Source organism: Sciurus vulgaris (genome assembly GCF_902686455.1).
Source record: "Sciurus vulgaris genome assembly, chromosome: 12".
Taxonomy (NCBI): domain Eukaryota; kingdom Metazoa; phylum Chordata; class Mammalia; order Rodentia; family Sciuridae; genus Sciurus; species Sciurus vulgaris.
In genome coordinates this window covers 62,542,495-62,555,125 of record NC_136473.1, presented here as the reverse complement: position 1 = coordinate 62,555,125, position 12,631 = coordinate 62,542,495, and the positions used below count along the sequence as shown (strand labels likewise).

General features: G+C 38.7%; 1 protein-coding gene across 27 annotated transcripts in view; it reads left to right on the top strand.

Moving 5' to 3' along the window:
• The window catches only part of MIA3 (MIA SH3 domain ER export factor 3), a 79,894-nt gene that overhangs the window by 6,921 nt on the left and 60,342 nt on the right, over positions 1 to 12,631 (top strand). For all 27 annotated transcript variants that reach the window (XR_013758213.1, XR_013758214.1, XR_013758215.1 and 24 more), the window contains exons 4-6: positions 1,864 to 4,681; positions 6,104 to 6,265; positions 8,435 to 8,580. Coding sequence is in view for 21 of the 27 variants with exons in the window: in XM_079106778.1 (XP_078962904.1) it covers positions 1,864 to 4,681; positions 6,104 to 6,265; positions 8,435 to 8,580 (3,126 nt within the window). In the remaining 6 variants the exon portion in view is untranslated. The remainder of the gene's footprint in view (positions 1 to 1,863; positions 4,682 to 6,103; positions 6,266 to 8,434; positions 8,581 to 12,631) is intronic.

Sequence of the window (12,631 nt, the reverse complement as noted above, 5' to 3'; positions counted from 1 at the left end):
AAGGGCATGTGAGCATTTCAGGTGAGGTTCAGTCTCAGATATTTTAAGGCACCAACTGCATGCTCTGAACATCATTCCTCTATGGTGCAGCAACTCAAAAATGGTTTTGTGACTGAAAGGATTTCATGTTCTGGAATTCTTACTCCAGCTGATTTTTTTCTTCTCTTAAAATTTAAGAAAATTTAAATTTAAATTCACCTTTATTTAATTTATTTATTTATTTGTATGTGGTTTTAAGGATCAAACACAGTGTCTCACACATGCTAGACAAGCGCTCTACTACTGGGCTACAGCCCCAGCCCCAGATGATTATTTTCTAGAGTTTTAAATTGTGTAGTAATTGATGCCCACCATCACTGAAACATCTTTGGGCAGCTCTTTGTAGTGACTGTAGAACATGCAAGCTGCTGGGCTAGGGCAGTTCTTAGATGAGACAGGTTGAATGGATAAAGTTATCCTGTTTGCTATTGCTGTTCCTAAAATTTCTTCATATCTCAGGAGCCATAAAAATCAGTCCTGTTGCCTGTTGGACTTCACTGTTGGTAAAGAGACTTCCTGGGATTTAAGTTGAGACAGCCGTTCGTTGATTACAGAGCACTCATTTGTTTTCAACTCTGCCTTCTCATTATACTTCCCACTACAGGCATCCCTCACTCTGTAGAACATGGTTCAGAAATGCATGTGATGAGAAGAGGAAATCATTCATCCCTACTACATTGAACTGACCCACCCCCCACCCTCAGAATATTGTTAAGGTTTAATTAGGAGATGGAACTTTTTAAAAAAATTTCCACTCATTTTATGGCTCCTTTTATGTTTATTTGCTTACTAATGGCAAAAACAAAAAAAAAAAAAAAAAGAATAGATAGATATAATATATAGACAGTCCTGAGAGCAGATCTTAGTGACTGTGAAACCCTAATGAAGAGTAAGGTATACACCTTGTTGAATTTTGTTTTCAAGTTGTTCTAGATGCGATAATAATGTGGAGAGCCCCCTCGATATCATTCTTTGTCCCATTAAATGTTTACTTCCCATGTTCTCATATCTCAATAAGATATGTCTTAAAATGATTCATCTTTCTCAATCCAAGGTAAATATGAACCAAAGCCCATGTAGACTTTGAGACTGACAATAGGTGATTCTGCCTGTTTCTAACTGGGTGAGCAGATAAGTTTGTGTAGTGTGCGATGGCGAAGAAGCTGCAAAATCTTCCAGCTTTTCCTGGGCAAATGGTTGAGTTGAATTCCTAAAACATCAGGTGTCGACAGTAAGAGCTGGAGGACCCTATAAGCAATACCTCACTTTCCCTGCTTATGCTCCAAGCAAATTGAGAGCCCCAAGAGTCAGGCAATTGGAGACCAAATTGTCACCATTTTTACTCATTATGCTTTTTAGAGAATATGACCCATGTAAAAAAAACAAAGCAGAATTAGTGAACTTTCTAACATTGTAGTCTAGAAAAAGACAGACTTACTGAGCCATAGACAGAACTAGCCAATGGGGGGCCCACCCAAGGGGCATTGTCCCTATAAAGCTAAAAGCATGAAGGAGCGAAATGTGTTTTCCCTCTGGCTAACTCTAAACAGAAAACTCAGTCGTGCTGAGTAAATTTGCCAGTTGCATGAGTTATTCCTCCCCTGGGAAGAATGAATGATGGGCAGCAAGGAATATTACTGGGGTGGAAAGTGGGTTACACTGCCCAAGAATGGTCATTGCCATGGTTGACCCCAAAAACCCTCTAGAGCCAATCTTGCATTTGGGAGTCTCTCTGTCATTAGCATGGATAAGAGTTTGCTCTTGTGAGACTTTGTTAGTGATGCACTAGTGTTTTTTGGTTTTGTTTTTTTTTTTCCCTTACAGGAGACAGATTTTGTCTGTTTTGATGGAGGAAGAGATGATTTTGATAATTATAATGTAGAAGAACTTTTAGGGTTTTTGGAATTGTACGATTCTGCAACTGAAGATTCTGAAGAAACTGTAAGAAAAGCTTCTCAGCAAGTGGAAGAACCTCCTGAAATCTCCGAGGACAGTGAACCTGAACCTGAACCAGTAGTAGCCAACTCAGAGCAAAGTGAAAGTGCATTCTCAGAAAACACTAAGGATCTTGAGGAACATTTTTTGGCTCAGAAGAACAACCCCCAGGCAAACAGTCAAACAGATAATGTTCAGGGCGAACAATCTGCATTTGAACCTTTTGAAGAAATGCTACAAGATAAATTGAAAGTGCCAGAAAATGAAAACAACAAAACCAGCAATAGTTCTCAGGTATCAAATGAACAGGAGAAGATTGATGCTTACAAACTTTTGAAAAAAGAAATGACATTAGACTTGAAAACCAAATTTGGCTCCACTGCTGATGCACTTGTATCTGATGATGAGACAACCAGACTGGTTACTTCATTAGAAGATGATTTTGATGAGGAGTTAGATGCTGAGTATTATGCATTGGAGAAAGAAGAAGAGGAGAATGAGGATAGTTTTGATGAGCTCCCATTACTAACCTTTATAGGTGAAGAAGACATGAAAACCCCAGTGGAGTCTGGAGTGGAGAAATACTCAGATAAAGAGCAGAATTCAAATGAAGAAGATAAGGTTGAGGTAACTCTGCCCCCGGGTATCAAAAACGTTGATAAAAATGTACTGACAACCTGGGGGGATACTTTCTTCTCTATTGTCACAGGAGGTGAAGAAAAACAAGGTATGATAGAGAATCCTAATCCAGAAGAAGAAAAAGAAGATGACGAAGTCTTAGTCCCAGATAGCAAACAGAGAAAACCACAAGGAACAACAGATTATATGCACCCTGAAAGTACAGAATATGGTCTTTTTGTCGAAACCTCTAAGACAGATAATGAAAAAGAGCCAGAAGTGGATACAGAACTTCATATTAAAGGAAAAGAGAGGACTGTTCAGGAATCCAAGAAGGGCCTGATGCAAGATGAGTCAGAATTAGAGAATGAGAAGCAAGAAAGAATGATTGCATTTAGTTCTCCCCAAAGCAATAAGCTCAGCTCATTGCCAGATGCTGAAAAGGGCAAAGACACATTAAAATCTGCCTTTGAAAACAAAGAGAATGACCTAAAAGAAGCAGTTATTCATATCTCCAAAGAATCGTTCCATGAAGAAAAACCTGGAGAGAAGATTTTAGAAGATAGCTTAGACAATGAATCTGTACATAAAGCTGTAGGGAGTCTGATGACCGAAGAAAAGAGTAAACCAGAATCCTTGGGTATTGCAGCACTCCTGGGAGATAATCAGCATGATGCATCCAAAGACGGCATGGAGGAAGAAGGCTCAGTAAGTACACCAACACTGCACATGCACTCAGTGGAGCATAAACCCGAGGAACTTAAAGAGGGACAAGGTCGGAAAACTCAAAATCAACCTAGATTCTCCTCTCCAGATGGAATTGGTTTGTCAAGAGAACTGGACGAAGAGGTTCCCATTCTGGGAAGAAATCTTTCCTGGCAACAAGAAAGAGATGTGGTTGCTACCCTCAGTAGGAAAGTAAATGAGAAGATAGGGCTGTCCAAGGAAGAGGGCAAAGAGGACTCTTTAGCTGCAGAATTGGTTCAGTATAAGGCAACACAGGGGATACAGAAAGGAGAAAAAACAGAGCAGACTGATAGGATGGATCTCCATACTGAAAGGCCAGCCGTTGAGGAGGATGATTATTCCCCTGAAGAACTACTGGAGGATGAAAATGCTGTAAGTGCAAAACAGTCAAAAGAAAAACACCCTGGGATTCAGGATAAGAGGCCAGATGTTAACCAGCAAGTTCTTGAAAAAGCAATTTTAGGGACTTTCAATCCTGATCTAGAAACCAAAGAAAACAAACAAGAAATGAATATGATTTTGGAGATTTTTAAAAAAAGTGAAACCATGACCAAAGGGGTAGACAGAATGGGCAGGGAACCAGGTGTTGTGGAGGTGAGAAAGGAGGAAAGTCCCCTGGCAGGTGAGGAAGCTCAGGAACTCTTTGAAGGAAGTGACTTTCCTGATGAGAAAAACACTCAGACTCCAGGGATAAGTGGAGTATTTCAGGATAAAGATTCTGATAATCTGAAAATAGGCAACCCTGAGGAACATCGGAACACCTCAGGGTCTGCAAAGAAGGCTAGGGGAGAAGAAATCTCAAAAGAGGACCATGAGGACATAGAGCAACTTATGGATGAAAAAAGCCAGGGACCTGCTTCTGCAGACCTTGAAGACAGCCTGTTCCCTCAGAGTCCACATACAGCCCTAGAGCCAGAGCTTAGTGACCATGAGGAAGATTTGCCCATCATCAGCAGCTTCTTTAAAGAACAGCAGTCCTTCCAACGCTTCCTGAAGTACTTTGATGTCCACGAACTGGAAGCAATGTTGCAAGAAATGTCATTAAAGCTGAAGTCAGCCCAGCGGGAGAGCCTGCCCTATAACGTGGAAAAAGTCCTAGATAAGGTCTTCCGTGCCTCTGAAGCACACATTTTGAGTGTAGCAGAGCAAATGCTTGATAATCGTGTGAATGAAAATAGAGACCTGGGAATAAAGGAAAATAACATATTTGAAGAGGCTGAGGTACTGGATGACATTCAAGATTTGATCTATTTTGTGAGGTACAAGCACTCCACAGTGGAGGAGACTGCCCCATTGATAACAGCCCCACCTGTAGAGGAAGGCTGGGCTGGACCAGCTGAAGGTAAAGTACCTGCCTGTGGCCTTATAGAGTTGGGCTGGAGAGGGGAATTGCTCCACCCGGTGCTTCATGTAGTATTGTCAAGTTCTGTTCAGTTTCCATGTGCCTAAAGGAGAGAGAAGACTGACTCAGGAGCCCATATGTCCCGTTCTTTCTTTTAGGCTAGATCATGAAGGGACATTATTTATTCTTTTTCCCTTAGGACAGTTGAGACTGGTTAGCATGTTCAAAAGGAAACTTTTTATAAAAAGCTGAAGAGAAAGATAAATGAGGAAATAGTGCACAAAGTTGGCCTGTTAACAGTACAGATTTCATGTTAAAATTATAAAAGGGCTTTATTAAATATAATTTCATAATCATGAAATATCTGTACTGTGACCAAGGAGTAACTTGCATAACTTTTAATGGATAGCTTGCCTGAATTCCTTTGTATTCTCAACTTTTCTCTTTTGTGCTCTTTTTTGTCTCTTGGTAGAGATCACTTACTCTGGTTTTACACCACTGGGTCCTAAGGTTCTTACATTCAGATTATTCAAGGATGAGGAGCCTTGTAATGTAGCTCTTGACACATAGAAGCCTTTCAGTCAATATTTGTTGAACTGAAAATGAGCCAATATCCTGACATAAGCTTTTTGTTTCCTGGTTTCATATTTGATTATCTGTATCCATTGCTTTTCAAAATGAGGTATTTCAACTGAGTATATTATAAGAGTTCCAAAAGGACATAAAGCCACTGGGAAATTCACCTCCCCAGAATGTTAATTTTACCTGAGAATTGGGGAAAGAAAATAGTTTTACATTTAATCAAAACAAATACATTTAGGATAAAAATGCAAAGAACAAGTAAATGTTCATGGTAGAATATGATTCTGTAAAGAGATGATCTTTGTTCTTGATCTCATTGGTTATGTACTAAGCTCAGGAAGGAATAAGTTCACTCTTTGGCTGCTAGAGGTACTTTGCAAATATTTGAAAGGCATATCAGCAAGCTAGCCTTGTGGAATTTCCTTCTCTACACTGGCTCTGTGAGACTAGCAAACTTGTTGATGAAAGAGTTCATGTTATTTCTGAGTAGAATAGACATGTCACATTTCTGCTATGGAACAGATTTCTCTTCTGCACCATTTATTCTTGGTGCATGAAGTTAAGTTATTGAGGTCTCTATCATAAATGTATTATTGTATATGAAATACTTTGGATTAAAGGCTTCTTTGTGAATTTGACTATGCAAATCAGTCCTCCTTTAAGTGGGATGAAAGCAATTAACCCTCCTATATCCTTTCCCATTTGTGCTCATGGGCACATGCCAGGTCATGGAGGGCAGTGTTGAGAGGTGTGTGGAGCTGTGTGTTGAGGGAGTGCTGGTCGGGGGGCTTAACCAGGTAGATAGTGTCAGTTAACTCAGTGCATTCTTCTCCCCTGTAGAGATGCAGCCACCCCATGAAGATGATTTCCCCCAAGAGAACACAGAACATCTTAATATGCAGCTTCCTGAAGAGTCCAGCCTCTTCAGTCAACCTATGACTGTGGACATGGATGTCTCAGAAGTGTCACAGAACCCAAATACTGAGAAAGACATAGATTCAGGTAAAAGCTTGCCAATTTTTGTCTACAAAGTAGAGACATTATCATAAAGAAGGCCTTCAAGTATATTTGTTGTCAAAGGTAGGAAATAGAGGAGAAAGTGACATAGATACATGTGAGTTTAAAAAAAATTCCTTAAGTAATTGAAAGAAAAGCAAGAGTGGAGATGAATAGAGATCAAAATAGGAGGCCAGAGACTGTCACTCACCTCAGAGCCAATATTTAGCTGTGACTAGCTTGTGTAAACCATTTAAAACTAAAATATTATTCTTCAAAGGCCTTATGCTCTAAAACAGTAGTTTTCAACCAGACCAGCAGCACCAGAAACTCTGGGGGTGGGATCCACAATCTGTGTTTAGCAGGCCTTCCAGGAAAGTCTGCCCTGGTATAAGTTAGCTTGAGAATCACTGCTCTTAGTCTCACAAATTCTGTTTTCTCCCTTTTTCTCTCTTCTAAATGGAATGCAATGTAGTTCAATTCTTTTTTTGACTTCTACCTGGACATGGTAATTAAACTTTTTCACATGCAGGAAATGTTCCAGGTGTCTTTATACTTTATACTTACCAGGAAACAGTACAGAACTGCAGTCCATTTTAGACTGACACTTGTGACCAGTACTTCATCATAGTGCACAATATCCAGTGGGAGATGAAAAAAAAAATTTTTAAGTCCCCAATAATGGCATCAACAACATTCTATTTTTGTGTAGCTCACTCTCATTTTACCTGTAAATTAGAAGATCAACTAATTATGTTTTTTTATCCATCCATCATTACTGTATTTGGTGTTTTTAAAGGTTCTAGTCCATAAGCATAGGTTATAGCGTTATCCTGCACAAGTGCAGGGCTTGGCAGCCCTGATCCCACTCCTCTGTCCTTGCACACACTCAGTATAGGAGAACTCATAGCAGGGGGGATTCTGAGAAGGAATAACATGTCAAGTCTCCCATTTTCCAGAAGACATTGCATCCATATATGAATACTACTGACATCTGAGCTGTTTTTAACTCGGAAAAGTTCTGCATACTGAAAATGAATTATGCACCATTAAGATTTGTTACTCTCATGCTCAAAAACTTTCAAGATTAGGGAAAACTTGGCTTACAGAATTAAGAATGAATTCTTTTCCCTGGTCTTTAGGTTCCACCACAAAATTATGTCAATGACCTTTACAGATAAATCTTCCCAAATAGCATATAACGTGCTAAGATTCTGACCCAGTGGGAAAGACTTCACCAGCAGTCAAATTCACAGATCAATAGTGAATGGAGGAGTTGGAGTTGTAGCTCGGTGGTCAAGTGCTTGCCTAGCATGTGTGGGACACTGGATTTGATTCTCAGCACTGCATATAAATAAATAAAATAAAGACCCATCAACAACTAAAAGAATATTGAAAAAAAATTAGGCAAAACTTTAAAAAAAAAAATAGTGAATGGAATCTCAGGGTTGAGAAAGACCTTAGAGGCAGCTGGTCCAACTTCTCAATAATTGCATGTTGGACTCCTAGCTGTTTAATCAAATGTTCCCCCAGGCTCATGTAACTCATGCTGAAATTCCACCCCTGCCAGCTCCTCATGTGGAAATCCTCTCAGGTATAACTGGAATTCTACCTCTTTCACAGAACCTCAATGCCAGGTCTGAAAACAATTCCCTTTAGTCTCTATTGGCATTACCATATTCTTTTTATGTAGCTGTCATCTGTCCATTCAGTAAATAATTGCTGAGTACCTACCAGGTGCCAGGTGCTTGCTAAGCCATGGCTCATTCCACCTGCAAATCTGCAAACCAAGACTCCCTCTTTTTCAACTTTCCTAAAGTTTCTAACAGAGTTTCACCAGCACTAAATCCATATTTGTTGAATGTGACCATGTCTATATTTCTGGTTTTTTGTTTTTTTTTTCCCATGAGTAAATATTGTTTGGGTAGCAGTTGTATACTGGAGAAGTAGTGAAGAGTGGACTGTAGATTTTTCATTTTATAATTGAAGGGTCTGAAAGCTCTAATTACGATTTTGAAGTTTTCTTCTCTGTGTTAATTGTCTTTAGGAGAGCCACATATTTCAGGCACAGTGACTAATATATTTTGTGAACACTCAATGAATATTGAAACTGAAGAGAGACCATTCTTATTCTAAAGCATAAAATAAAATAGCCATTTCCCCTTTCAATTTTAGGGCTACTTATAACAGAAGATACTCCTGTTGATGCTGCTGATACAGAAAAGCAACTAGAGACAAAGGTGGAAGAGCCAACAAGTGCCACCCCTTTGGAAAACATGATTCTTTTGATATATTCATCCATGCTTTATTTAACTAAGATGGTAAGTTTAACACAGTTTCTTCAGTTAGAATGTTGATTATTATTACAGTTTTTAAGTGGCTTGTGATCGTGAAATGAAGAACTTAAAATGTCTTTATGAAAATGACTCCTGACCCTTTAAGTATAGCTCTTGAAATGAGCCCTAGGTGTGTGACTTTAATGGCTTCTTAGTTTAGCACAGGAGGAAGATTTGCTGTCTGTTGGACATGTGTACACCTGTAAAAGTTGGTTCTTCCCCTCAGAACCTTTCAATCTGTCAGGGAAATAATGACATTAGCTTGAAACACAGTATGATAGGGGCAGAAAGAGAGGTATTTATCCAATGCTAGAGCATTATAGTCCATAAATGGGTTTATTATGGTTGGAGGATAATCAATAAGGTCAGAAGTTAGTTCAAATGTGTTTGAAACACATGCAAAGGACAAATAGGAGTTTGACATGTGGTTTGTTGATTAGAAAGGCTCAGGCGGAGGGCTATGGGGGCAGATGGCAGTCAGAAGAAATGTGTTCAGAGAAATGGAAACATGAAGAAAAGGGTATTTGGAGGAGGCCAGAGGAGTGTGAATAGCTGGCGTTATAACATGTGGAGTTGAACGGGGATGGATGGTCTGTTGGAAAGAAGCCAGCAAATCATAAAGGAAGTCATGAGCCAAGTAGTATTAGACCATTAATAGTGGGGATCCTTGGAATGTTTTAAGAACAAAAGGGATTGGTCAGATGTGTTTCTTAGAAAGAGTCACTTAAGGCAGACTGTTCAGACTGATTTCTAAAGAAAATTCTGATCCAAATGAGACATTTAATCTGTCCAGAAGCTTATCTAAGCATTTTAGGACTTAGCTCCCCCTCCGTGGTATTTGTTGATACTGGACTTCTTAGGGTTTAATTGTAGGAATGAGAAAGCTTTTAGAGGTCAGAGGCCAAGATGCTCTTAGGGCCATTGTGAGAGTATCCTCCTTAACTAAAGTCATTTCATATAGGTTCTTCATTTCAAAGCTTGTGTAAGAAAGATGGTGCTGTTGTTTTCCCTACAAAATGCATGGATTTTGAGCCAGGATGTTCTGGTTTCAAATCTCAAGGTCATCATTTAGAATTTTGGGCAAATTACTAAACTTGGAATCTCAGATTCTTCATCTGAAAAATGTAGATAATACTGCAATTGTAAGAATTTAATGATTTGACAAGGTAAAGTGTCTGGTGAGGTGTGTGGCATTTTGTAGGGCTTCACCCCTACCCCCCAGTTCTCATGTGGGCAGTCAGAGGTGGTATAAAGACACTGAATACCTGGGGAGTCCAGAAGAAAGACCACCAGGATGCGAAAGATTTGAGGGTGGGGGGTGTGTGGGGAGGAAACCAAATCATTTTTCAGTTTTCTCCATGTTTGTTGTTGGTGGTGGCAACCATCTAGGTAAGGGTATATATAAGCCTTACAGTTAGAATAATGAAATTTCTAGTTACTAAAGCAGTCTCCAAAGTCATAACTTGATTATCAGAATGAATTAACATCCTCTGGAAAGTTAATAGCCTCATCATTTGGGAAGAGTTCTTTATTCATATTTCTAGGTAGGCACAGAGCCCTCCTCTAGGCCTAGGTTGGGGGATGCGGACGTGGTACAGGATATGGTCAGTGATTTTAGGGTGACAGGTGGAGATATAGCCATGGGTGGCAAGAAGAGGCATGATGTTAGAAGAGACTGATTTGAAAGGAGCCTTCAAAAAGGCATTTTGATGGCACAATATGTGCAGAACATTGTGCTAGGACTAAAGAGTTTAACAGGTATAAGGCATGATTGTGATTTTTGAAAGCCTTAAGAAAAGGACTTAAATATATTCAAAAATTGGGAAATGGAAGATGTATGAACAAGTGGTGTGAAGTTTCAAAGAGGTAGCATGCTATCTGATAGGACTGGTGAATGAGTAAGGGGCTCTGATGTGATTGGGAGATTAGAACAATCAGATTTGTCAATCAATGGATACTTAGTAGAATCTTAGTGTTAGAATAAACTTTAGAAGGCTCTTTAGTCCAGTTTCTCACTCATTGCAGTAATTTTCTTTACTGTGGCCCTGACAAGTAGTTATGAGGCTTGTGTGAGGCACTGGGTTTGATTCTCAGCACCACATTAAAAAAAATAAAGATAAAAATAAAGATATTGTGTCCATCTACAGCTAAAAATATTTTTTAAAAAAAGGGGCTGAAGTTGTAGCTCAGTGGTAGAGCATTTGCCTCACCTGTGTGAGGGACTGGGTTTGATTCTCAGCACTGCATATAAATAAATGAATAAATGAATAAATAAAGATCCATCAAATAATGAAAAAATATTTTTTAAAAATAATTCTTAGTGTGAACCACTTCCCTTACAACTGTATGTTCTTCTGTTGTCTAGTTCATCCTTGTATTGACTCCAAATTTTCCTCACATGAATTCTTCTATAAAATTGAATTCTTTTCTGCATAGAAATCATTTAAATATTTGAAATTATATCCTAATTTAAAAATTATTTTTAGTATTTTTATCTTGGAAACTTTCAAACAAACAAGAGCAGAGAGAATAGTAGGGGAATATAGATAACCATAACATACTGTGCATTTCAGAATGCTAGGAGAAAGGATTTTGAAAGTTTTACCATAGAGAAATGAGGTTTGAGGAGATAGATACATTTAACTAATTTAACATTACACAGGGTGGACATGAATCAAAATATCATGTTACCTATTCCAGTAATTAGGTTTCCATGTACTAGTATATTATGTTTCTATGTACTAGTTAAAGAATAAATTTAATTAGAAAAGCTTTAAAGAAAAGCACAGAGAACAGTATAATGAACCCATGGGCCCATCACCCAACCTAACAGTAATTCGTGATAAGCCAATATTTGGCAGGTCTAGATCTGCTTCTCTCCTTTTTAAAATTATTCTTATTCAAACCAGGTTCTTGTTGAGGTGTAAATGTTGTAATAGAAGGTAGGTATTTTAAGTCAAATTTAACTGGATACGAATTGCATATAATATACCCATTTTAGGAATATAGCTCAGTGAGTTTTAACAAATGTAGATACCCATGTAAAATCTACTATAGTCAAGATGTAGAACTTTTTTTTCACTCAAAAAGATTCCTTTGGGAACTATCCCAGTAGGTTCCCTCACCACCTGTTCCAGGCAACCACTGATAGTTTTTTTTTTTTAATTGTAGATTCATTTTTCCTATGATACTATTTCATATATAAGCCATTATAAGTGGACTCATACCTAGGAATGAAATTCTCAAGTCTGTGTTTAATGTATGTTTTATCTTATATGAAACTGCCAAGCCATACTCAGAAATGACTGCACCATTTTATGCTTCCACCAGCAATTTAGGAGACTTCCACTTGACTCCATCTTCACTAATACTTGGTATTATTTGTTTTAAATTTTGGCTATTCTAGTGGTGTATCTTTGTGAGTTTATTTCCTGATGATTAACAATACTGAGTGCGTTTTTTTGTTGTTGTTGTTGTTTTGTTTTGTTTTGTTTTCAGTACTGGGGGATTGAACCCAAGGTGCTTTGCCACAGCCTATTTTATTTTTTTAATTTTGAGACAGGATCTCACTAACTTGCTTAGGGCCTTGCTGAATTGCCCGTCTTGAACTAGTATTCCTCCTACCCCGGCCTCCCAAGTTGCTGGGATTATAGGCGTGTGCCACCTTCTCTGGCTCAAACACTTCTTCATGTGCTTATTGACCATACTTTTTATGTGTGAGAACTCCCTCTGGCTACCTGGAATCCACACTTCTCCCAGTTTAGTGCCAACTGTGGGATTGGTTAGCTTATAGTTCTTCTTTTCTCCTTTAATTGTCTTTGTCCTTCCAAGCACTACTTAGAATTTAGCCCCAAATAGAAGACCACCTCCTTGCAGATTTCTAAAACTCCTTTTCTTTGTGGTTCCTATTTTTCTGGTAGCTTTCTTTACATGCTTCTGGCTGCTCAATCTCCTGGAACTCTGATCTCTACCTCCTCAGTAAGATCGTTGTGCCCCATTTGGGTTCCTCTTCCTGAGCTGAGGTCTAGAAGGTGCC